The following is a 27,984-nucleotide window of genomic DNA, read 5'->3' on the forward strand; positions in this document are numbered from 1 at the left end:
GAAGCTTCATTGTTTAAGGAATAGAACGTTTGAATATAGCATAATGATATAACGTAAGCCTTGACTATGCAGTCTGTCTTTTCTAGGCTTCTTCTGATTCTTTTGAAGAACGGATTGTTGCAGTCTGTGAAAAAATGATGTCACGCCCCTGCTGGCTGCACCCTGAGCACCTTATCCATGATATCAGTTTTCGGGGTATGACGCTTTTGCATCTTGCCGCTGCACAAGGTTATGCAAGACTTATTGAAACTCTCATCAGATGGAGGTAGGTTCTTAGAAGGGTATGTACTTAGGATTGTGTCTTGCCCTAAAATGTTAATGGCTAAGTGACTAGTCTGGCAAGAATGAATGAGCTAGAGCAGTGGGTCATTCCACCTCCACTGTGGCTCCCTATGTGAAGTCAGCCATTGCTGTTTTGTGTAGAGATGGCTTGTGTATCATATGAAGTGCATATAATCATATATATATATATATATATATATATATATATATGTGTGTGTGTGTGTACATATATATATATATATATATATATATATATATATATATATATATATATATATATAATACACACACACACACACACACACACACACACATATACATGCATAGTTTTTAGCAAGTCTGATTGGTCTGAGTTGAGGCTGTAGAGAACAAACTAAAGAAATAAAGCACTTCCGAATCATGCTAGACTGGTTTTAATTCTGATATAGTAATAATCAGTAGTAGTCAAAGAAAGGAATCAGATCTTATGGAAACTCATGAAGTCCAAGAAAGGTGTAGACAGGTCATTTTACCAAATGTATTGCACCAGAAGAGGGAGAAAACACACTGTGGGGAAAATTAATCTCGTGGAAAATTATGTAATTACTTGAAAGTGAAAAGGGAGATGATTTTCTTCTCCTTCATAATTGTAAGGGGGAAATGTTGTTGTCTTTAGCTACATAAATGAAAAATTGAGTGGCAGATTGTCAGGAGCCTTAAAGGTAACACTCAGCAGTGTGCAGAGTTGGTCATAAATGGCACAACCTTCACTGACCAGGGTGGTGTAGCGAATCCACTGTCTGATAAATTTAGCTCTAACTTCACCCCCAGCTAGCTCCAGTGAAATCCTTCTAGCGTATTCCCCCCAAGTATCAACAGGGAGCAGATCCTGGTGGCACTCACTAAGGCCAAAAGCACTGCTACACTGGGCCCCAACATCCTTGCTGACAGAGCAGCAGCATACCTCCTTCCTTCTGTTATATGCTTCTCCTATTCTTACAAATACCAACACAGTATAAAACTAAACTAGCCTCCTGCTGCTACAAAACAGCTAAATTTGTAACCAACCAACTTCATAAAACACGCCACTGCCTTGCATTAAAACAATTAAGCTGGCTTGAAGTCTCAAACTATTTGGCATAACTCACAACTAATCATTACCCAGGACATATTGTACTCTCCAAAGCCATGCATTACAAAATACTCTACTCCACTTTTCACCCACTAGGGACCTTCGCTGTAGCAACAAATTCTTACTAAGCATCGGTAAGACATTCAACACTTCTGGTGACTCTGTACTCCCATTATGTGTCAGAACACTAGAATGAAATCCCCGCACAGTTAAGACAGATAAAAAATTTAATTAATGTCAAAACCTTGTTTAAACAGCACCTATGGCAAAGTTCTTCCTGCTCATTTGGCTAGCTTTATTCAGATTACTTTTCTCCGCCTCTTAAAGCCACTTTGCCTCTCAGTCTTTTGTACTTATTGCTGCTCTTCTGCACTAATTTCCTAAACTGTTACTCTTCCTCCTTCTCTCACACCCCACCACAAAGTATAATTCCTCCGCTGTCCATTTGTCTTCCCGCTCATTTCCATAACTTCTCCTTTTATATCTCTCATCATTCATTTTTAAGCTACATTACTACTTGTCTGTCTAAATTATTAGTAACCTCAAAAACACCCCAGTTTAATATTTTCCCTGCAGCTATCATGCTATAAATACATTAACTGTTATCGTATTATATTTTTCTATTTAATAGCCAGCTTTATGTTCATTTCTCTCGTGCTTTTTCTGTTAAAATGCTATGCTCATGTAAGAATATTTAAAAATCATGTAAACGTGCAGATGTTTTTACCCTGCAATTATAAATGTGCATCATGTTTAACTTAAATGTGAAGCTTTTTCCCTGGGTTTCTCCTAAAAATGGGTGTTAGTCAGACTTTTCCTGGTCAACAAATAAATAAATTAATATCCACAGTTGCTTCCTAAATAGCGTAAAACATGACCTAGCAGGACAGCATGTTGCAGTCTACAAGTACAATGTCAAAACAGGTTACTTACCAGGTGAATGGAAGTGTGTGATGGTCATCCCTTTTCATAAGGGTGGACCATCATCTGGCCCTGGGAACTACAGACCTGTCAGTCTTGACATATCTAAAATGCAAAGCCATGGAGTAAATTATCATGAAAATAATCAGCAAGGACATTGACAACTTACAGATGCTGTACCCATCCCAGTGTAGCTTTGTTAAGCACAGTTTTTGCCTACTTTTCCTGGTTGACTTCTTCTAGGGTGTCACCAAGGCTATGGATGAGGGGAAAATGGTGCAAACTGCCTACCTTGATCTGGTCAAGGTGTTCAATACAATACCCCACTCAGGTATTATTGACAAACTCTCAGAACTAGGCATAAATCTGTACATAACTTACTGGATTGCTGGCTGGCCCACAGTTAGGACTCAAGAAGTCAGGATTGGTGAGACCTCCTCCACTAGGAGACTGGTCACCAGCAGAGTACCCCAGGGCTCTGTGTTAGGCCTGCTCATGTTTGACATCTACTTCTTGGACGTCGAGACTAATGTCAAAGGTCTCTGGCTGACCAAGTTCAGAGATGGCTGTAAATTGGGAGCTATCATAGATTCCCCCATGCCACTGGCATCCTATAAGAGCATCCAGCACAAACAAATGACTGGTGCCAAAGCCATGGATTAAAACTCATTAGGAAGAAGTGCATTATGGTGCCTTTGGAAAATCATCCACCCAGGCTAATTACTGCATCTGTAAAACACCCGTAGCAGCTGACCTGGTAGTTAGGGATCTGGGAACATATGTAGACAGTAATCTGGCCTTCGACCAACACATAGCGAAGATAGAAAGAAAGTCATTCTATGCTTCCCAGCTCATAAGCAAGGGTGTGGGATCCTGGTCTAAGGAAGTTATAGTACCACTCTACTAAACCCTTTTCAGACCCACCATTGAGTACAATGCCTCCTTTGGCAAGTACCTGGAATGGTCTCAAAGGCTCCCCATGAGGGGAATCTAGGGTGTGAATACCCTGCCCTACACAGATCACCATTAAAGACCTATCTCCGCACTCAGTGTCCTACACTTTTCTAAGAGATAAGCTAAACCCAGCATATAAGTCATCCAGCTTTGATGGATCTCTTGCATGTCCACAAAACAAACAGTACCAGAAACACTAGATTGAAGGACCTGAACTTTACCTGCAGAACATGCTGGCATGCTGAAGAAACCAATATGCATCTCAAAGGATTCCTGCAGAGTTAAATAAGCTCTCCATCCACATGAAGCCGAGTTCATCCTTGACCTGTTCAAACAAAACCTTGATCATTGAATGGGAAATTGCAAATTCCCCCTTGGTCTGGTCTCCATGTCTCTGATGGACAGATATCAACTGCAAGTAAATTAATCCCCTATTAACATACCCCTCCCCACCTCCCACATAACCCTTGGCTACCTTCCTACTAACACGCTCTCACCATGTATGCGTCCAAGGTACTTGGAGACAAAACTTGGTTAGGTTGCATGGCTAGGCTTATAAAGACTCTGATGGTTATTAGCCTAGTATAAATCTAAGACGCAAGTAAGAGAGACAAATACTATATGAAGGGAACTATGAGAAGGCAGAATTGATCAGGTGCCATGGTTGTTCTATGACTTGGATGGAGACTAATTTTGACTAGGCTAAAAAAGATGAAGTGGGTGAGGCACATGTGTCAGTAAGTGAGTAAAAGGTTATGTTAGTTTTCTGTACAGTAAAAAAAAAACAATTTCCTAGAAGTCTGCCTCTTCAAGTTCACATTCAAATTTATTAACTTGTTTTAAAACAAAACACCATTACAGGTAAATTTGAAAAAAAAATACAAGTAGAATGCATATAAATAACTTAATTTTGCAAGACATAATACAAACAATGAAATCAGTCTCCAGTATCATATGCTAGGTGAAATAAATATGTCTTTAGGGCCTGTTTAAAACTGGTCAGGGAGGGACATTCATGTAGCTACCAAGGTATTGAGCTCCACAGATATGGGGTTTGATAATACAAGGATCGAAAACCTGAATTAACATAGTTGATCTGTTGAGCCACTAACAGCCCCTGGGAACATGAGCGTAAGTCTTGGACATGGCAGTGAGGCGTGATAAGTTCATTGAGGTAACGGATCCAGGTCATGAATGGACAGATACACCAGTACTAGAATCTTGAAGCTGGTCCTATACCGGACTGGAAGCTTGTGTAAATTGTGCATTTAAGGTAAATTTTGTTGGTAACGTGATGTACCAGTTAGTAAATGTAGCTGCAGAGTTCTGCACCTTTTGTAACCAATCCATTTCAGCACTGGGCACTCCCAGGTAAAGAGTATTACAGTAGTCGAATCTGGAAGAGAGCTAGACTTGAATAACAATCGAGAGATCTTTTTGTGGAATCTTTTTGTATGATCCTGGAGATGTTTCTAAGATGGTAGAAGATGATTACAGCTGACACCTGATCCTGCAGTGTAAGCCAGAAGTCAAGACAGACACCCAGAGTCTTTACCTTACTAACAAATTCCAGCCTATCCTTAATAAAATTAGTTAAAGGTATGGCAAAAGAATCTCTCAGAGTTAGATGGACAAACAAGGCCTTAGTGGTCAGTTTTAGTTGATTATTAACAAGCCAGGTTTGACTGGCTTCTAATCAGCACCCAGGAAAGAAATACAAACAACATTTTCTTGTGAAAAGAAGTAAATCATCTGTGCAACTATGGTACGCTAATCCCCTTTCCTGTAATGTCTCCAAAAGGAGCCATATATACAATGAACAGAAAGGTCCTAAAATAGAACCTGTGGGATTCCACAGTCCAGATTACATTTAGAAGATGAACTGAGTCCTGAGTAGACTGTGTACAGCAGGGGTGTCCAACCTTTTCAGTTGCAAGGGCCGCATTGAGTCAACAGAAATGGTCTGGGGGCAAACGGCAAGTGAGGAGCAAAAAAAAAAAGGTCTCACATTAACTGAAGAGCAAAAAAAAAAAAAAAAAAAAAAAAGCAAGACCCCAGGTATGTGGACTAATGTGGCTGTATTGTAGGGGAATTTGAACAATAAATAAATTAATAAATGCATAATATTTGCCCTAAAATTCAATATCTCATTCTAATTATTTCAAAAACAGTTAAATTTAACATCTTAGTTTATTTGTAAAAAAAATTTAACAAGTACAAACCTTTGAATTAATCCATTAACAGTACATCCAGTACTAAAAACATTAATTAAGTACAATAGTTTCTTAGAATTAACAAAATGCATAAAATACATAAAAGTATTTTCGTTTAAAAACGGACATTTTAGCTAGTTTAAACTAAGAACCCAAGTTCATCCAAACTATCATAAATAGTAGTAGTGATAAAATTATTATCAACCAGTACTAATAAATAAAAAGCTAGTACTAGGTTATACTCTGTTAATGTAGTACTACAATTATTAAAAAATGTTTGAACTACACATGAACTTGCAAGTCTCATGTGTTACTCGGGACCTAAGTGTGAAGCAACTAATTAAACCTAATAAAATTATGAAACTATTTGACACTGAAAATCTCTTAACGGTTGAATATCCCTCAGACTTCTACCCTACTGCCAACAGTTGCCCACTAGCAAAATTACTTGGAAAAAGAATCACTTGCGAATGACTGTCAAACACTGCTTCCATTCCAATTACAGTACCATGTCTGGTCTGATAACTGGTACAATACTTCTTGACCTCGATACAGGCTTTGAAACAGTCAGTTGTAGGCAATTACTAAATAGGTATACAATACTCAGCTTCTCTCCAGAGGTTTACAGTAGTTTCATAACTACCCATCCAATCAATCCTACACCACATGTGGAGCTTATGATTCCTCAGTAAATGGAAACATTTCTTGCAGAGTCCCACAAGTGTCCATTCTTGGAGCCATTGAATTCTCATTTATTAATAATGACTTCCTGACACTTGAAAACCACATCTACATACATTACGCAGTCACTAGGTATGGAATTCAACTCATGAAATAATTAGAAAGCTACAGTTTGATTTTGCAGTACTTTGGAACTAGTAGTTAGGCTAGCTTGCTGTAAATACCAACACAACTACAGTCAAGCTGCACAAAAAAATTAAACATGCCCTTATCCCTGTCATCACTGATCCCTCAACATTTTGCCTACAACCACCTCCAATTCTTAGGAATAATGTTATATTCTTCTTGCTCTCACTCTAGTCTACAGGAAGGATTGAGGTGTAGAGAGGATTAGGCAGAAGGATAGAAAAACAGAAAGAAGTATATGCTTGCAATGGGATGTCACATGCAGAGTTGGATTATGGTCAAATGGGCCCTAGGCAGTGTATGGTATCAGGCCCCCACATACACAGCAGACACCTCCAGCCACCCCAGTGCGCATTACTTGGCCTTGTCTCACCAGTTACCATACTATTTTTCTTTAGTTCTCCAATGACTACAGATATTTTGACTTACAGTAATTTAAAACTTTTATTTCAAATTTTAACGCACAAAAAGATAACCATTTGTTAGCGAAACAATAGTCTCATAATGAAAACAAACAGAATGAACAACAGTAAACTTTTCTGTTCTTCAAACTCACATTCATTGAAACTCCATTGAAACTCACATTCAAAGAAAATGCATCTCGCCAGTGGTGGATAAAGTATACCTTTGAGCTGTTTTCAAATCATAGGGCCCTTGCCTACATTTTAGGACCATGCATGTGTTCTTTGGTTCACCTTCCTGATTGTATTAAATCATATTCCTTGTATAATACAGCACTACTTGTTATATCGTGTTTTAAATTTGCAATTTTAAACATTTTTAGTACCAATGAAACAAAACATCCATTTCAGAACATTTCAACCATAAAAGGCTACTCAAACTTCTGTCATTACAATCCACTAATATAAGTCAATATGAACCATCTGTGTAGAAGTAAAATGTATCTGATTACTTCTACATTAAAGAGATTTGTAACACGAAAAGTTTGCTGCTGGCAAACATCTTTGTAATAGACTGAGCATGGATGGCAAATCAAAAACAGGTTTATAGTTGGTCTCTCACACAAAGGAAGACACACTCAGGAGTGCAGCATCCCAGTCCCCACTTAAAATGCACTACTACAGTATCAGCAATTAATCTCATGCTGTGGGAGTAGAACCTGCACCAAAAGAAAGAAGACCATTTATTGTGCTACAAACATTACTTTCAAATTCTGTAGTAGCACAAACACTAACAGACATATTTAAAACAAAACAGTTGCACATTGAACAACAGTGTGAGCAAAAATAAACTTCCCTTCACTTGAAGCATGCAATTATTTGAAAATACACTGAAAGTTACAATTCTTTTGTTCCATAGCCATTAATGGACTAATTCCTAGGATTGAACACTAACTGCCCCTTATTGTTGCAAACTCCGCTACTAATACCACATTATAATAATGCTTCATCAACTGAGCTAACAACAAAAAACACCAATGTACTACTACAATAAAGAATGGACAACGGCTTACACTAGTTTCAGTATGAAATGAGTCACTGCCACCCTTACAGTCTCTAATACTGGATGTTGTCCACCTTTAAAGACAAGACCCTAATACAGATTGTCAAGTATACCCTCGGAAATACAGACAGCACTCAGCCAGATCCCTTTCAAACTGGCCACTAATACAAAAATAACTCCAAAAATGCACCTTCCAGACTTAACCCATTCTAAACTAAGGGAGCAGACACAAAAATACTTAACTTACCTTTTGCTATGTTGTAGTGTAGTCGGTGTGCACACAACGAAATAATAAATCCACTCTTCACGATCGCGCTTCAGCTTTTCTTTTACCAGTAATATAAAAAACGCTCGAACGGTGTTTTCGCGCATGCGCATACCAGCGGAAAGACGCTGGTATGAAAAAAACGTAAAAAAAAGAAAGTTGGTGCATGCGCAGAACAGCAAAAGTACGCGGACGTGTAAACACACGGAAAAAAAGGTAAATTAAACTTAAATTTAAATTTAAGGGTCGCGGGCCGCATGGAAGAGCTCTGAGGGCCGCATGCGGCCCGCGGGCCGCGGGTTGGACACTCCTGGTGTACAGTAAGACAGGTACGATACAAACCAGTCTAAAACTGTAGCAGAAATCCCACACTAATATCAAAGTCTTTCTTCTTAGGATTTTGTGGCCACCTGTGTCAAGTGCCATAGAGATATCCAAGATGACCAACCCCAGTATAACACCACTGCTCTCTTAGCATTAGGAGATAATTTACAACTCTTATAAGTGCTATTTCAGTACTATGGCAAGTATGAAACCCTGACTGGAATGTGTCCTTGAGTCCACTGACTTTAAGATGAGTCTCAAGCTGCATAAAAACAAGTTTCTCAGTAACCTTAACAAAAAAGAGGAGGTTACATATTGGGCAGTAATTATCCAAAGTGTTTGGATCTAATGAAAGTTTCTTGAGGGTTGGAATCACCAGTGTCTCTTTCAAACCTAAAGTAAAAATTATTTTCCTCAAAGAAGCAACCAAGATCTGATAAATCATAAGACCAAGCACATCAGAACTGGCCACAGCAAGCTTCTGCTGGCAAGGATCCAGTCTACATTTTTATATACCAGGGGATTTGTTATAGAGCTTTGCAAAAGGCACTTTATAATTTTTAGTTTATTGGATTCAGGAGGAGGTGGGAAGTAGTACCAGGAATATAGGTATACTAAACCTAGTTCTCATCTGCCAGGCTTGGTGATAGTTCAGGTTGATGTTAACAATACTGTGGTACATACTGGAAGAAGAGCAGGGAATTTCATTAAAACAAAACAATATCAAGATAAAAGTTATAGTGAAGATACAAAATAAAGCTTAACTTTGTTCTCCTGATTGATAGCAATATCTCAGGACTACACTATGATCAGGCAAATAAAAGTATCTGATCTAGGGCCATGCCACTCATAAATCCTATTTAGTAAGACAATGTTTACAAACCTCTTCGTGCTCTTACCTAACACAAGAAGCAATAAGCTGACAGTAGCTGTAGTATAGCTGAGCATTACTTAAACTGCTTGAAAGTGCATGCTTCTCTGTAACTTGTTCACTTTGTGCCATAGAACACCACCAGGATAGAGCTGTACAGGTGTAGCAGTAAGGTGATTCATTCTGTTCAGGAAAATAGGATTTTCCTTGTGTCATGTCAGAGTAATATCATGCTCTTATAACTTCTAAAGCATGTTGACAGATGTAGTCGGCTGTATTTTTTTTCTCCCTGCAAGGAGGGCTGCTTCCTGTGCTTGCACTTAGTCAGCAACCCATTTGTTCCATGATCTTGAGAGCCAGGGACACCCAGGCAGAGAACAGCCCTGCAGCCACTCACTCATGTCTTCCTCTGCCATCTCCTACAGGCACCCAAGCTGCTATTCAAACTCTGCTCAGGTCACCTATGACATAGTTAGGGCTTTCCTCTACTGTGTGGAGCAGCTTATCTAGTCAACTGTGATACCTCCTCTTTCCTTCCTTTTAAGAAAAGTATTTGCCCAAGTAACAGATTTTTAACCTTTTCTCATACAACCTTTTCTCTATCTCTTTTATTCTGTTTCCTTTTTTCTTGATTGCTACTTGAAGGAGTTCTATTGTTTCATATACATTACTTTTTATTTTTCATTCTGTTTTCTGCCATTAAATAAACTTTTTTATATGTTTCTTTAAACACTTCCCAGCATACAGACCAATTTTCATAGATTTCCATATTTGTCATATGTTCTTCTCAAAATTTCTTACTCCTTGCTTCATTTATTTTGTCTTACTAACTTTACCAGTTAGCCTTTTATTCCTTTTCATAGGTTCATAGGAATGTACTAGGCTAATGGCCCTGGAGCTTTTACAAGCCTAGCCCAGAGGATTCCTTGGCAACATGCTGCCTGACGTTATTTCCCAGTGCCTCTGTCCAGCAGCGCCACTGAAATGATCCCCAGGGTGAATTTTTTTATTTCCCATCAACTCGTCAATATTTCCCTTGAAGAGAGCTAGTGAAGTGCTCTGCTTGACTTGTAAGGGAAGTCTCTTCCAGAGCATGGGCAGTCTCTGGGTTGGGAACCTATCCCTCCAGCAAGTTCTGTTGATTGTGGTAATGAGGTTGAGGTCTCTGGTGCGTGTGGCACGGAGGGATTGGGATTTCTTTAGATGTAGCATATCTAACAGCGCTAGGTCTGACATGACTTTGTAGTTCAAGCAGATATCGCCTCTAAGTAGATGATATGATACAGAGAAAAGCTGGAGTTTTTTTTAGTCTTTCCACATAGGGCAAGTGTTTAAGGACTAGGATCCTTTTAGTGAGGTATTTTTGTGGCCTTTCTAGTTGTTACATATGTCTAGTGAGGTACATGCCAAATGGGGCATTGTACTCGATAATTGGTCTAATGAGGGAAGAGTAGAGAGAGAGAGAGAGACAATGACCTCTTTCTTCCTGGATGCAAAACCTTTTGAAATGAGATGTGCCACATAGAAGGATTTTCTGACCACAGTGGTAATGTGATTGTCATAGGAGAGGTTGCTATCCACTTGTGTTCCCAGATCTCTTATAACACTTTCGGTGTTCAGTGGACTACCATTGATGTGGTAGTTCATGGGTACCGTGTTCTTCCCAAAGGGAATGACAATGCATTTTTTGGCATTGAGCTTAAGGCCATGGTTCTGACCCCAGTCATTGGTCTCCATGAGGCCTTTCTGTAGAATGTCAACATCATTTGGAGAGCTAATAATGGCTCCCAGTTTGCAATCGTCTGCGAAGTTGGTCAGCCAGAGTCCCTTGGTTTTGGCCTGGACTTCAGAAAAGTAGATGCCAAACAGAAGAGGATCCAGGACTGATCCCTGTGGGACTGCACTCATGACTGGTCTGTAGTCTGACTTGGAGTCCGCTACTTTCAGTGTGGGTTCTGTCAGTAAGCCAGTTTGCAACACACCTTGTGACATAGGGGGTTGATGCTTAGTTTAGTGAGTTTATCTATGATTCTTGAGTGAGGAATTGTATCGAAGGCCTTGGCCAGATCGAGGTAGGCTGCGTGAATTACCTTGCCTTCGTCCACAGCACTGATGACAGACTTGAAGAAGTCTACCAGGTTGAGCAGAGATGATCTACCCTTCACAGATCCAAACTGCATGGGTTCTAGAGTCTAGAGATTCCCTATGTCCCTATTAATTAGGTCCATGATGATGTGCTGCATAGCCTTACATACCAGATTCATCAGGCTAATGGGGTGGTAGTTCCCAGGGTCCGTAGTTGCACCCCCTTTGTGGAGTGGGATGACTGTAGCAATGTGCCATTCGGTGGGGACAAAGCCTGAAGTGAGGCTGTGATTAAACAGGGCACACAGGTGTGGTGCCAGTTCATTTTGCAGTTCATGTAGAACACAGCCAGGGATATTGTCAGGTCCCATGGAAGCTGTATTCATTGCCTTGGACAGTGGGATTTTAACCTGTGCAGCTGTAATATTGGGTACTAGACATTCCTCATGTGATTGGCCCTTTAGGGAGTGAGAGGGGGGTAAAGTTGGTACTGAATCTTTCGGTCAGTATATTGGCAATGTCTGTTGGCTCGGTATAGGAGTTACCATTGTGTAGTAGTTCAGAGCAGATCTGAGCATTGCCTTGTAGATTTTTGACAAAACTATAGAAGGCCTTATGGTTGTCTTTAGTATCTGCTGCAATTTTTTGTTTTCGTAGCTAGCTTTAGAGGATTTGATGAGGGATCTCAGCTTTTTGTTGAGGCTAACAAGGGAGTTTTTCCAGTCTTGGGACTTCGCCTTGTTCTGCAACAGTTTCTTCCTTCTGTTGTAGAGTTTGTTTATGGCAGGGGACCACCATATAGGCTTCCTTTTTTGGAGGAGACCACCATATAGGCTTCCTTTTTTGGAGGAGAGTGTCTTGGTTCTGTTGGGAATGGCTCGTTCCATGCATTTGTGTACGTGTTCGTACAGTGCATTGGAGTATGATTCAGCAGTCCTGCATTTATTCTCCATTTGCATGAGTATCGTGAAGTTAGCCACCTCAGTTTTTAGAAGCCCAGAGTTAGCTTTGGAAAAGTTTTTCACGGTGGTTACCTTTTCCGTCTTTTATTATCTCTTTCCCTCTTATTCTTGCCCACACAGTTCTGGGAAGAGAAAACTCAGCAATTTCCACATCTCCTTTTCTTTTTTTTTTCCATTCCATTAGAACATAATATATCTCTTTTTTTTAATATCCCTTTGTAATAAGTACATTATTTTGTCTTATCTGTGGTTCTCCACATTTAATAACTTCTTTTGGTAAGTCCATTTTTCCCTAGCTGTAATCCTTCACAGTTTTATAACTTCCTTCAGTACTTTCACATCTTGTGTTGGTTTCCCATTCTCTTTCCTTAAATTACAGTTAGTCTCCTATCATTATAATAAACATATTAACTTAAATATATTTTTTAAGACTGCAAACATATTTTCCTGTCTATTTGTGTATGCATAAGTTGCAAATGATCTTACACATCATTCTTTTTTTGTATTGCACATCGCCATACTAGAGAACTTCAGAAATTGCTTGTGATGTGGGGGATTCAGAAAATTATGTGAAGGGGTAAATAAAGCTTGACAACAGGGACATACCTCAAAAGATAGGTACATCACGTGGAGGACAAATCAAGCTTGAAAATAGAAACATTCCTCCAAAATAAGGACAGTTGAGAGATGTGGTTAGATTTATATATAACTTTTTTTTATATAACAGTTGTGTATAAATAAGGTAATGTGATAGTTCTATTCAGTCAAGATGTTTAAGGGTTAGGCAGAAATTACACTGATAAGGATGGTCAGTAGCATATTTGGCAATTTTATTGTAGTGTTTAAGATCTTTTTGTGGAGTGTGGACTTCTGAATTTAGAAGAGACATAAATGGGATGAAAGCAGGTATGCTGATGCCACTGGTTCCTTTTGCATCTATAATGACGCCATGTAGTTTTGTTTGTGGTACAAGATCAGTCCTGGTATTATTTGATCAGGTGACTAGGAGCAACTTATCTGGGGGAATGGTTGGATAGTAGTTTGGAGTTTTTCGATGAGGACTCAGTGGAGTAGAAGGATTCCCTGGGTCAATTATTGGAGTTCATGTAGGTTAGAGATGCAGATAATGAAAGTAGCAGTTTGCAGTATGTAGAAAAACATTGCTTTGTAAAAGTGGAGATTTGTTGAGGGGGAAGCTTAAAGTCCTGGTAAAAGAAGGACAATAAGGCTGGAGGGGGAGTAGGAGAAGTTTGATTAAAGGAAGTGTTTGTAGAGTATGATACTTATTTAGATATAAATTGTCAAAAGAGGATTTAGAGAGAGAAAGTGGTAATTTGAGGAGTAGTATAATCTGGTGATTGCAGGAGAGTAAAATAGGCTGTGTGGATGAGCTATATGTGAGTGTTCTGGAATTGAAGAGGTTTCTAATTGGAAGGAGATAACCTCTGTGTGTGTGATTAGAGGGAGAGTAAGGTAGAGTTTTATATGCAAAAAGCAGACATAAGGGTAGTGCAGAGGTGATAGGTAGATGGGATTAATGGCAACCCAGTAGCAATGCTATCCACTAAGACCCTCTCACAAGCTGTACAAAAGAGCCAAAGTGGAGGTATGATCGATACCACAGGCCCAGAGTTTGATACAACAGGTAGCCAAGTAGCCAAGACTGGAGAAAGACCATCTAGGTGTTGTACTTCTTACCCTGACAGCTAGTCTCTCTATCTTAGAGTCCCTGAAAGGAGAGGCACAGAAAGGGTGCCAAGTCCACGGGGAGGGAGAGGGGATAATTTTGATCTAGTTATGGGCAGGAGAATGAGGGGGAGGGGGATATCCACCTTCTAGATAGAACCCCTATATTCATTTACATTCAGTTTTAATGATGCACAGAACTATTGCCTAGAAAAAGTTGTATATTGCTTGATATTAAATCTGATAAGTAGCACAAGAGTCCCATGCTACTTTTGATGCCTGTTTTTTACATTTACAGTGTCCTTGACACAGTTGTGGGAAATCATTAAGTAGCTTGAAAACAGAGGGGAGGAATGGTGCTGTCATCCAAGAGGCAGGGAGTCAGACAAGAAGAAAAATGAGACCTGTTAATAAAAAATCTAATCTTGTGTAGTGACTGTAGATCATTACTCTATGCCTTTGCACAAGTGGAACAGTAATTCTTACTGTTGTGGTCTTGTTTTAGATTACAATGCTTATGAGTACCTTTTGTTTATGTGGTGCTGACAAAAAAATGAAGACTACTACATGGAAGAACAGGAAGAATGAAAGAAATGTAGCTTGCATGAAGTACTGACAAGAAATGCTTAGCCTTCTGTATTGCAAAAGGAAAACACTTAAAATCAGTTATTCTGAGAGACAGCTGCTGTTTAGGCTTTTACTGCAGGGTGTGCAGAATGCTTCTTCAGATGCTACATCACTCAATACCTGTGCTAGGTCCTTCGATCCTTTTATAGTCCTCCCCTTCTGGCTTTCTCTGTGTTCCCCCCTTACTGGGTGTCACTTGAAACTATTCCCCTGCAAACCTCACAGTAGGGTCCAAACACCTAATTACCTGTACTCCTCCTCTGCATCCAGAACTCATAGATCCTTTCACCATGCATGACTCCCCAAAGAAATCCACTTAAAAGAGAAATTTGAGTGCCCTCTTCCAGGTCTTCCCCAGCTCTTTCCATGCATTCCTTCAGGTCTTATGGGAGTACCTCGGAAGTAAATTTGGATCATCTGTTGCAGAAGTTTTTCAAGATGCAGATTAAGATGAGTGTCATTCCATCGCCTTTGTCTCTGAAGGTGGTTGGGCCCATCCAAATGCTCTCAGTTCTTGCTCTGTCACCAGTCTGCATTTCGGCTTCAATTACTTCTGAACCATTGATCACTGCTGCAGTAGCCTTAGCTGTATGACTTGTATCCTGCCAAGGTTATAAAATCTGTCCATCTTCCATAGCTTCAGAGTACCTTCCACATTTCCAAACTGTCTGGTAGCTTGAGCTGAGCTGACTAAAAGACAAGTTTGAGTGCCAGGTCCCTGGCAAAGGAACCAAGGTATTGGGAGCAAATAACTGCAAAGGGAAAGGTAATAGAATGGGAAGAGGCCAAGAATTTATTTGGACTGCAGGTTAGAGATTGCCTTCCCTGTCAAGGATTGATATCAGAGTATAGACAAAGAGAAAGAAATAGGGGGCTCTTAAATGAAAGACCATCAGAATCCAGAACAGAAGCTGCCATTAAAAAATGAATAATTAGTAAAGCATATAAAATATTGCATGATAATTAATAAGAATCAATTAGAGAAGCTTAGAAAGTATTGGGGAGAGAGACTGGATAAGCAATTCACAAAGAGAGACAATTGGGGGATATATGTATATCTCCCAAATATGCAACAAAGACTAGAAGATTTAGAAACTTTGCCTGGAAGTGTTTACATAGGTATTTTTAAACCCCAAGTAGACTCCAAAGAATTTTTCCTCGGGTGGATAACAAATGTTGGAGGTGTGACAGGAAAGAAAGAGGTAGCTGGGAACATCTTTTTTGGGAGTGTAGTGAGCTGGCAAACTTTAGGGATTCCCTATGCTGGATGAACAGATTGGACTGACTGGGGAGATGATTTTTTTGAGTTTTGCTACAGAATCGGACTTGCCTAGACATAGTAAAGCCTTGTTGAGTGGTGGCCCCCAAAAAAGCAATTACTAGAAAATGGAAATCAAAGTCTAGTCCAACTTTACTAGACGTAATGAATATCGTAACAGAGATAAAACAACTGAAATTGGGATCTTTAGAAAAGGGAAGGAGCAAACTATGTAGGAAAAAATGGGAATTGTGAGAACAATATATGCAGAGCAGGAACGAGGTTTAGGAGGCAGGATTTGAATGAGCCATATAATGTTTCACTGACAATGACTGGATGGTTTGTAAGTGATGTATAATATTTGCAACTACAGTTGTTTCAATGCTGTCTGTGATGTAAACTGTTTGCAACTAAAGTGGTATTATTTTGTATGTTTTTCATTTATATAAATATCATATTGCCTTTGTCATATGTGAAAATTCAGTAAAGATGTTTGGAGAAAAAAAAAAGTTTGAGTGCCAGCCCCCCCCCCCATCACCCCCCCCCCCACCACCACCACCACCAAAGAGTATACTGCACTGAAGCTTTCAAGGTTTCAAGGATCAATGGTCAGCTTGTGCAGTCCCTTTGCTGGGCAGATACGTACCCTTTGGGGGGGGGGGGCACTTCCATTCAATAATTGTTTATTATTAATACGTTCCTCTTCAGGGAAGTTATTTTAAAGCTAGTAGTTGTGTTTTAACAGACTGTCATGAGACTGTACTGTACTATAAAATGTGTTTCTTCCTGTCAGTTTAAAAATAGTTGAAATTAACTGAAAAACAACTTTTCTGTTGATAACATGTATTCATTTTACTTTGTCTTTATCTGTGAAAAATGTGACTTTTAAAGGTTTTTAGTTTTTACCAGCATTTGCTGCTTGTTTTTGCTGGGAAAGAGGCACTACTTTCTGCCTGACCATGGAACAGTCTGTCAGTACCACTGTTGGCCCTTCTTCTAGCCACAGAAAAAAGTTAAGCAAATAGCCTTTGCCATCACAGCAGGCTAGCAATTTGCCTCATCCTCAGGTGGGTGACTCTGCTGTGGCCATTAGTTGTACCTCAGACCACTCATCTTTTACCCTGGATCCCTCTGGTATATCATCTGCAACCACTATGGACTGGGAGTTAGCCACATCCTTTGTGGCTGCTGAGGTCCCCTCTGTGGGCAAGAGAGAGCCACACTTGTCAGTCCTTGGAAAGGGAACAGGGAAGCCTTCCCTGTTTCGTTACAATGTTATGTCCATCCCTTAGGAAGCTGCTGCTGCCATTAATAACACTGTCGGTCCCATGTTTCCTTTCAAAAAGAAACAGAAAACTAATTATGTATCTACTCCTCCTCAAATTTCCTTAGACAGAAGTAGTTTAGTAGGTCTGGCTCAGGGTTTAATTCATGCCATTAATTTTTCTTGTACAGTAGTTTCTGGTAAAATAAAAAAGGGATATCTCTTTTCCTGGAGAGATTCAAGACTCTGAGTCTGGCAAAGAAGATGAATGGACACAAAGTTTTTTTTTTCTTCAGATTTGTGATTCAGACTCAGAGGAGAGCTCCTTTTCTGACTCTTCCTATGGGAGGTTATTTCTCTGAGACTATTTCTGGGGTGAGCCATTGTTTTCAGTGGGAGAACATTGAGGTTGCTAGGTCCCTCATAAAATACTATGAGCTGTTAAAGAAGAAATTTCCAGAATGTGCACCCATTCCTCCAGTTCTGTCATCTTTGGAGGATATGTGTATATGTACTAGTGCCTGCAATCTTCCTGACAGTCTGCCCTTGAAAAAGCAGATAGGATGTATAAAGTCCTTCAGTCTTTTAAATTATTAGGCACTCCTCCCAAACCTTTTCCAGCAGCTATAGTTTTAGTTAATTCCTCTGATGCTACACATGTAGTTAATTCCAATCCTATTTTTTTCTGATAAGGATGGGGAAATCATTGATAAGTATGGGAAAGAGTTTATGCTTCTGCACCTTTGATTATCAAAATTTTGATTTCTCAGGGTCATAATTTAAGGTTTGTTCTCACTAGTTGTGAAAGTAAGAGGCATGTTTTATCTGGCAGTTTCTTCTCGTGAGGAAAAATCAGCTTTAAATAATTTCATTTATTTTATCTTTCAAGTCAGTACTCATTGTTTACAGTGTAATTATGACTATGTTGATACTTCTTCCAGGGCTGTGGCCACTGGTACTGTTTTGAAAAGGTTTGTGTGGCTGTGTTCTCGGAACTTCCCAGTTGCTATTGAAAATGAGATTTCAAATTTTCCTTTGGACAGCAATTTAGTTTTTGGCCCCTCTGCTGCAGAGATGATTAAACAGTGTGATGAAAGGGGTATACTGATAAAGGGATTATCTAACTCCTCATCCAGTTTTGGTAAGAAACAAAATAAGCAGTCTCAACAAAATACAGATTAACAGGCATTTATGAAGAAATGGCAAGGGGGGTTACAAGAATAATTCTGGAAACTCCCAAAACCAAGAACAGTCCATTAAGTCAGAATGACTGTTTAAGAGGCTTTGATCATACTTCTCACACTGACCGTCCCTTTTTTCTTCAAAAAAGGCTGAATCTCACTTTTCTCTTTGGCAATAGATAATTTCACACAAATGGGTTCTGATCACTCATCTAGGTTACAGATGGTAGTGAGAGGAAATTCCACCTTTCCTAGGGATAATTCTTCACCCTCCAGACCCCAGGGAGTGGTAAAACCAGATGTCCTTCGTGTTTCACTGTTGCAGTCATCACATTTGGGTTATCCCTGCCAGGGTAGCCCTCAGTCGGGCCGAATACCAGAGGCTTAGTATTCCTGCATCAGTTGCTGAGGTTCCAGGACTGACGTCAGGTCGTCGGTGGTATAAAAATGGGCAGCCGATCTCATTACATCAGTCTTTCTTGCCAAGGACCCCAAAGCAGAAGCAGTTTGCACGAGTGTCGGTCGGCTGCTACCTGAGTTTTTCATTTCTGAATTGAAGTTGAAGTCTTCTAAAGCTAAGTACCCCATTGGGGATCCTTTTTTCTTGCTCTAACCAATGTCAGAAAAAGTTAACAATTGTTTCGCCTGTGGAAAGCAAATACCACACCGAGTCTTTCATTCCTACTGGATCACTTGTTTAGGCCCAGACCACGACGTCCCCCACTGTCGCTTTTGTGCTTTGTTCAATGCCAGAACTACATGTCGTCAGGCCCTTATTGTAGCTAGATACTTTTGCTCACAGTCCTTGACTTCCGATATGGCTTCAGTAAGCCATCCGACAACCGATCTTCCGAAAAAACCTAAGGATAAAGGGAGAGACAGACGACACAGGTCCAAAACTGCCAATGACATTTCCGTTAAGCTAGTCGTCAGTTCTCCGGTTCTCAGTGAGGTGCTTTCGCAGCCCCTGATTCCCGCTTCTGTGGATTCACAGGCCGCTACCGAGACCCTTTCGGAGTCTGGTATGTTGCGAGACTCTTCTTCGACTTAGGGTCATGCGGATGTCTCTACCTTGGATGGGTCCGGAGCCGCTGAGCAGGCATCGGCTTCTGAGGAAGTACTTCGCACTACTGATACTGGACACAGACCGACAACTTCTTTCGCATCTACAGTTCTTTCGAAAACTACCAAGTTTCTAAGGCCCAGGGTACGAAACACACCCAAAAAAATGACGATCCAAGCTCAGGCCCCTGTTTCCTTGCCTCAGTCTCAAATGCTTAAAATGGTGGAAGACCTTATAATGCTTATCAGGGGAAGCCAGGCTACCCCTTCCAATAGAAAAAGAGACTTGTCCCCAGTAGTTTTATCTGAACAGGAGTCCAATGACTCTCATGCATCTGAATATAAACATATGCAACCCCTCTCTGCTTATGAGGATTCTGATGCAGAAGAATGCATCCCTTCAGCCTCTCCACCTAAGGGTTTTCCTTTGGGGAAACCCTACATACTTTAAGGGAGCATTTCCAATGGGAATGTCAGGACTATCCTCAGTCAAAAAAGATACTCAGGGAATTCTTCGATCTTCCACAGCACAGATCTCTGGCCATTCCTCCTGTCCTGGATGTTGTGGATGATGTTTTTATGAAATCCGGTCTGACCCCTGACACCCTCCCTCCTACTCCCAGGAAACCTGACAGGTACTATAGAGTCCCTGACTCTCACAAATGTATTTTCAAAAATCTTACTGCTGGCCCCGAGGTCATCTCTCAAGGACTTAAAGGAATCAAAGCAACTTCAACTGAGAATCCCATCCCCTCAGATAGGGATTCCCGAGCATTAGACAGATGGGGTAAAAAAGTATACACCTCTGCTATTCCTGCTATTAGAGCATTATATTGTCAGTTCCATATGCTGAAATATCAGCAACATACTTTGGAATTCTTCAAACAAAAAATATCTTCTTTCCATGCTTGTTCAGAAAATAAAGAGTTACAAGAGTTAATGCATTCTGCAAGTAACTAAGCACACCTTACAATGTGGTTTTGACACCCTAGAAGCATCTTGCAGGGGCAGCAGTCACTGGTTCTGTACTTAGAAGACATGCTTGGCTTAAGGAACAGACCTTGCCAGACCATGTCAAATCCAAATTATTGGATGCACCCTTGCACAAAGACAACTTATTTGGCACCAAGGCAGAAGAGGTCTTAAAAAAGATGGAAGAAAACGCTAAATCTATGCAGACAGTTAAAGACTTCTTACAGGTCCAGCCACAGAGGTTCAATAGGCATTGCCCCTCCAAGCACTGGTCCTTTCCTGCCCCCCAGGTCAGCTCAGTCCAGATCCAGGGGAAGCAGGCCCCCCAACAATGGAGTTCCTCCTTTTCAAAACCAAGGAGTGCAAAGCCACCCCCTTATGGTACGAGCTCACAATGACTTTACACTTCCACCCCTTCCCTCTGCCCACCTGCACTTGCCCCTAGGAGGAAAACTCTCTTTCCACGCAAGCAACTGGGCCACCATTACCAAAGACCGATGGGTCCTCAACGTAGTGTCCCAGGGATACAAATTTCATTTTCACACTCTGCCAACCCCAAAAGGTTTCCCAGATCTTCCCCCAAACCAGTGGGCAGAGGCCAAAAACCGAGTCCTTTCCCTCATCTCCATGAGGGCAATAGAGCATGTTCCTGCAGAACAGACAGGCCAAGGTTTCTACTCCAGACTCTTTCAGGTACCCAGAAAAGAGGGCACATGGCGCCCCGTCCTCGACCTATCCATTCTAAACACCTTTCTGGTGATACCAAAATTCAAAATGCTCACCCTCCAGCAGCTTCTTGCTATGCTTTCCAAGGATGCTTGGTTAGCCACCCTAGACCTAAAAGAGGCCTACCTACACATCTCAATCAGGGAATCATACAGGAAATACCTACGTTTCAAAGCAGGATCACTGCACTTTCAGTTCTCTGCACTTCCCTTTGGCTTATCCATTGCTCCCAGAGTTTTCACAAAATGTCTGGCTCCCACCATTGCTTTCTACAGACAAAGAACTATTCAACTTTACCCATACTTAGATGACTGCCTGATTCAGGCAGACAGTCAGGAAAAGCTGCTAAAGCACCTGACCTTTGTAAAGGACCTACTGACCTCTCTGGGGTATACTGTCAAGGAAAAGAAATCAAAATTAGTACCCACACAAAAAATTGTACTCCTGGGAGCAAGCCTGGACACAGCATCCCAGATGGCATTCCTTACACCAGAAAAACAAACCTACCTGACAACCTACTTCTCTCAAATAGCCACCAGGACCCAGTTATCCTCAAGGAAAATCCTGCAAGCTCTACGCTTCATGGCTTCTTGCATTCTACTCATTCCATATGCCAGACTGCATATGAGGAAACTACAATGGTACCTAAAAAGCCTTTGGTGTCAGCACTCTCAAGACCTGGAAACTCTTATACCAATGATTTCTTGTCTAAGGAAAGATTTTCTTTGGTGGGCAGCAGCATGCTACCACAACAAGGGACTTCCCTTCTCACTGCCCCATGCTGCCCAGACCCTCACCACAGACGCATCAGACTATGCCTGGGGTGCCCACCTGGATGTCAGGTGCTTTCAGGGCCAATGGATCCCAAATCAAATACATCTGCACATCAACCAAAAAGAGATGTTAGCTGTTCAGCACGCCCTGACAGCTTTCAGACCCCTACTCTCCCCAGGGCCTCAGCTGAGCAGAACAGACAACACCACAGTGATGTGGTACATCAACAAGCAGGGAGGGATTCACTTTTATCCTCTGAGTAGGCTCGCTATGACCCTTTGGCACATGGCCACAGCCATACAACTACACCTGTTAGCACAATTACTGCCAGGCTCTCTAAACTCTCTGGCAGACACCCTAAGCAGAAACCTGCTAGACCTACATGAGTGGCAGCTAGACCAAAGAACCTTCACCCTTGTAACCCAGAAATGGGGCACCCCGAAGGCAGACCTCTTTGTCTCCCACTCCAATCATCAGCTCAGCAAATTCAGCACCAGGGAACGTCACAGCAAGGCCTGGAAAGTGGATGCTGTATCCTTCCAGTGGGTAAACCTCTCAGTCTATGCATTTTCCACTCTACCACTCATTTCAGGGATACTGCTCAAAATAAGGGAGGAACAACCGAGGACAATCCTGATTGCCCCAGACTGGCCATGACAGCACTGGTACCCACTGCTGCGCAGCCTGTCACCCCTGACACCATAGCAACTACCTCAGATCCCAACACTCCTGACTCAGAGGGATGGAGAATTCATGCATCCCCAATTGCAGACCCTCAATCCGTCAGCCTAGCTTATTCCCTGACCTCTCCTCAAGCTGCCAGTCTAAGCAAACAAGTTCTAGATGTTATACATGCAGCCAGACGACCCAGCACTAGAAAGTCTTATGCTGACAAGTAGAAAAGGTTTTGCACCTGGATCCAGGCTAAGGGAGCCAGAATGGCACAGCCCACCCTACCTCTCATCCTGGATTACCTGGCAGACCTACTACACAAGGGTCTATCCTTCTCTTCTATCAAAATTCATGCTTCTGCCAACTCTGCTCATTTCAGCACAGAGCCACTTCTTTTCTCGCACCCTCTCATCAGACAGTTCCTAAGAGGGGCTAACAACTTAAGGCCACCGAGAAGAGATCCTACCCCAGCTTGGGACCTAAACTTTGTGTTGGAAAAGCTCACCCTGCCCCCCCCCCCTTTATACCTGCAGCTTCAGCAGAGTTAAAATTCCTCTCTTGGAAGACAGACATGCTTCTGGCCATCACTTCAGCTAGAAGAGTATGAGAGCTACAAGCACTTATGGCTGTAGAGCCATTCATCATTTTCCATGCTGACAGGGTCTCCCTCAGAACTAACTCATCCTTCATGCCAAAAGTGGTGTCCAGTGTGTGACTGTCAACCAATCCATTCATTTGCCCACCTTTTTCCCTAACCCACAAAACAAGGGGGGAAAGGATTCTGCATTCTCTAGATGTGCACAGACAGCTCAGATTCTATCTAGACAGGGCTAAATCTTGTAGAAAAACTGATCAGTTGCTTGTCAGCTTCACTGCAGGAGCAGAGGGCAAGGCCATATCCAAACAATTTCCAAATGGATAGCACATTGCATCCATTTCTGCTACAAACAGCATGGAAAATCTCCCCCCAAGGGGGTCAGGGCACATTCCACAAGAGCAACCTCCACCTCTGCAGCTTTCCTCAGAGGGGTCCCCACCAGGGACATCCTGGAGGCTGCAGTATGGACTTCTGTTCATACCTTCACCAAGCATTACCACCTGCCTATCTTCTCCAAATCCAAGGCAGGCTTTGCCACTGCAGTCTTGCAGGGCATCCTAGCCAGCCCCCAGTCTTCTTGACTGCCTCCACCCTTTTTTTCAGCTTTGGGAATGTGATGACTGCAACAGTGAAACATGAAGAGCATAGTACAGTTGTGTACACTTACCATAAATGTAGATGTTCGAGTGTATTCAATGTTGCAGTCCTGGTTTCCCTCCCTCCACCCTCCTTCTCTCTCTCTCTCTCTCTCTCTCTCCCTCTCCTTACAAGGAATTTTTGGTATTTATTTTCTACTGGTGGTGTTCTTCCACCATAACCTAGCTCTTTATTAGGGGCTCCTGACAGTTAGGGCAAGAAAAACTGATGTAATGGCATTGGCTGCCTGTTTTTATACCACTGACGACCTGACGTCAGTCCTGGAGCGACAGCAACCGACGCAGAAATACTAAGTCTTTGGTATTCTAAATTTATGGTAAGTGTACACAACTGTACTTTCCCTCTTCCCAAGTTGGCTTTACTCAAGGATGTTTTAGTGCTAAAGAAAATGCTTGGACACAAGTTTTGGAACTTTCTTTCCTAAACCAGAGTGTGGTAATTCCCAAATTCAAAATTGTCACATCACAACCCGTTACCTCTTCTTCGTCATTCAGGTTTCTGTGCAACATTACATTTAAAAGATGTTTATCTTCGCATTTCTGTTCATTCCAACTTCAGGTGTTTTTAAGGTTTTATGCGTCTGGATCACATTTTCATTGTCTGCCTTAATCTTTGGACTACCCACTGCACCAAAGAGTGTTCATAAAGTGTCTGGCTCCACTCACAGCTCATTGCAGGCTACAGGATATCCACATTTTTCCATATTTAGGCAATTTGCTTATCTTTATAGAGACCTTTTTTCACAGTGTCAGGAATTTCTGTCTTTGGATGAGAGATCTCTTACAAAAGCAGGGATTTCAAGAGAATGTTCAAAAGTCTTTCCTGACTCTTCACAAGGTTGTGTTTTCTGGATGTTAACTTGACACCACAGTTAAAGAGCTTTTCTTCTGCAGGGAAAAAATAAATCTATATCTAGATCTGTTTCTAGGGTTTTCCACTCAGACTTTGGTCACTGCGAGGGAATACCTCAATATTTTGTGTTCCATGGCTTCTGTGGTTCTTGTGATACCCCCAGCAAGACTCCACATGAGAAAGATGCAGTGGTATCTGAAGCCTCTTTGGTCCCAGCACCAACACCCCTTACCTTTTCATATCCCAGTTCTGGGGTTTGTTCGAAGGGAGATCACCTGGTGAAGACAAGAGATATCTGTAAATCCAGGTCTCCCCTTCTACCTCTCTGTTCCAAAGTAGTCAGTCACCACAGATGCCTCTGATTTTGCTGGGGAGAAGTTTCAGGAGGAATAAAAGCACTAGGTGTGTGACACCAAGGTCAGATGCAAGCACATAAATATAAAAAAGATGCTTGCCCTACTGTAGGCACTCAACTGTCTGAGTCATCATTGGTCCCCGGGGCCACTTCAAGTTGCTACAGGCAGTACCACAGTCATGTGGTACATCAACAAGCAAGGGAGAACCACTCTGAACCCCCTCTGCAGACTAGCCATATTAGCTTGGGATATAGCTTCATGGTATAATCTGACTGTATAGGCATCCTATAGTCAGTAAGAGCAAAATTATGTGGCAGACAAGCTGATCTGGACAACAGCGGACCTTCACAAATGGAAACTAGATTGTGTGTGGGGGGTCTTCCAAGATTTGATCCATCTGTGGGGATTTTCTCAGGTAGACCTATTTGCCTTCTCTGTGAATATTCAGCCGACAAGAATTTGCTACAGGACTCCATGCAAGAAAGCTTGGAAGACAGAGGCCTTTTCTTGTCTTTTCCTTGGACAGGAATGTTCCTGCATGCTTTTCTACCCACTAATGTCTGCGGTACTTATGAAGATTTAGAAGGAATCCTCCAAGATCAGTGTGGTGACTCCATTCTGGCCCAAGCAGCCATGGTTCTCCCTTCTTTTAGAAATGACCAGTGTCTGTTACCACAATCTTCTTTACAGACTGGATCTACTCACACAAGAACAGGGATGTTTGATACACCCTGACACCAGTAAACTTCACTTTGTTGCCTGGATGATGCTGTCTTAATTCCTTTTTAAGCACCTGATTACTGGACACTGACTGCCTATGGATCCTCTTCTTTCAGTGCTTTCTCGTTCAAAATGTTTTTGAAAGGAGTTTTGCATAAAAGGCCTCCAAGAAAATTGTTGGCCGCATCTTGGAATCTAATTTTGTGTTAGAGAAGGTGACACTTCAGTTGAACCAACTAACCTGGTTGATTTGAGGTTCTTAACATGGAAAACAGTTTTACTGATGCTCTTCCCACTGTAAAAAGGATATCTAAGTTGCAAGCTGATATGGTGAGTCAACCCTGTCTCACTATCCAGAGGGACAGGGTTACTTTGAGAACTAATTCTGCTTTTATGCCTTAAGTGGTATCCAAGTTTACTTTCATCCAAACTGTCCATTCCCCCATTTTCCTTCCTAAACCCCAAAAAATGAAGTAGAAAGGAAACTTCATACCTTGGATGTCTACAGACAACTTGGTAACTATCTTGACAGAACTAAATCTGTCAGATCTTTGGATCAGTTGTTCATTTCTTGTGAAGGCAAGAAGAAGGGACAGTCTGTGTCAAAACAGACTATTTCCAAATAATTGTCTAAGGTTTTTACGTTTTGTTATATCCACCACAACAAAACTGTTCCAAGCAGGGTCAAGGCCCACTGTACCATGGCCTTGGCTTCATCTATGGCTTTTTGGAAAGGGTTGGATTCTAGAAGTATAATAGAAGCTGTTACTTGGACTTATGTACATACGTTCATAAACAATTATAAGCTTGATTCCTTTTCTAGGTTAAGATCAGGAAGGACCATTTTATAGGGGCTCCTGGACACCACTTCTTCCACCTCCCAAATGCAGTAAGCGTGAGTAATCTAGCCATTTCTAAGGCTGCTGCAGCAGTGATGAATATGATGAACATTCTACAGTTGTGTAAGTAAACTAACCATAACAGTAGACTTAAGATGATCACTACTGCAGTAGCCATTCCCTCCCATCCATCTCCCTTGTTTTCTGGTGTTTTGTTTATGCCAAGGTGTGGTTGTTTATTTTTTGTTCTTCCTAGCATTGTCCTTTCAGAGATCATCCCCCCCCCCCTCACTCTTTTGGCAGGAAAGCTCTGAAGGGCTTGGTGTCAAAACTTTTGTTTTAGTCAGGTCTGCTTGAGTTGCCTGACAGTTTGAGCACATGGAAGGTGCCATGGCACCGATTACCTCATCTGGGACAACTACTAGATTCTTGGGTTCAGGGATCACTCATATGATGGCATTTGCTTCTTCTGTGGGAGAGTTGGATCCATCAGCTGGAGCAGCCTCTTCAGATCTGATAGAGGTTGCTTTGACTTTCCAGGTGTTGGAAAGGATGATTTCTTCACCCAAGAGAGTGTATCCCATGTACCATCAATCACAGTTCCACCCCATGGCCTCTCTGTTTTCTCATCTTATTCTCATCAGACATCCACTGGTCAGAGTCACTCAGCTGGTTTCAAACTAGCTGCTCAGAAGCAAACACAGTCCTCTGAGGAGCCAGCGGATACATCCCCTAACCTTCCAAAAAAGAAGAGGTGTAAGAGTAAGCACCAAGATAGAGAGGGGTCCCTACAGTCCCTTCAGGAAGACTGCTCATTTGGCAAAGTTTTAGAACTGTTGCACCAGAGGGGAGCTTGGCCCTATTGACAGCCCCCCCCCCCCAGACAAAGAAGTATTGTTTGAGGCATGTGGAACAACACAGTCTATGTCATTGGTGATCCTTCTAGCTGACAGGGTTAGGAGTATGACACCTGCAAGGCAGTCCCCTGCAAACTGGACAAGATTCCCCCCAAAGGAGAAACAGCATTGTGGCAGCAGCCATTAAAAGAGAACTTTCCAAAGATTCTACTTCTAGCCACCCCCCCCCCCCATAAAGAATCCAGGATGATGGACAGATTTAGGAATCAAACATATGCTTTGGGCACTTTTGCCCTTCAGGCCCCGAACTGGGCCACACATTATGAACAAGATTCAGAGAGAGAGATCTGCCCCAGAAGACATTATCTACTCTGAAATACCCACTGACACCAGAGTCAGTGAAGCAACTTGAGAGTGCTCTGACTACAATGTCCAGCATTATGAACCTCTTCATTTATGCATAATGCTGTAGATGGAATGACCATTGCAGCTGGGACTGGCATAGCCATGAGACATCATGGCTGGCTGCACCTGTAGTATTCATGAACAACTTTAAAGTGTCCT

General features: G+C 41.7%; 1 protein-coding gene across 5 annotated transcripts in view; it reads left to right on the forward strand.

The window, feature by feature from the left end:
• Window positions 1-27,984, forward strand: part of CAMTA2 (calmodulin binding transcription activator 2) — a 2,181,461-nt gene that overhangs the window by 1,836,519 nt on the left and 316,958 nt on the right. For all 5 annotated transcript variants that reach the window (XM_044077091.1, XM_044077090.1, XM_044077092.1 and 2 more), the window contains one exon: window positions 87-265. In XM_044077091.1, the coding sequence (XP_043933026.1) occupies window positions 87-265 (179 nt within the window). The remainder of the gene's footprint in view (window positions 1-86; window positions 266-27,984) is intronic.

This window comes from Protopterus annectens, chromosome 7.part0 (assembly GCF_019279795.1).
Source record: "Protopterus annectens isolate FY-2018-M chromosome 7.part0, PAN1.0, whole genome shotgun sequence".
Taxonomy (NCBI): domain Eukaryota; kingdom Metazoa; phylum Chordata; order Ceratodontiformes; family Protopteridae; genus Protopterus; species Protopterus annectens.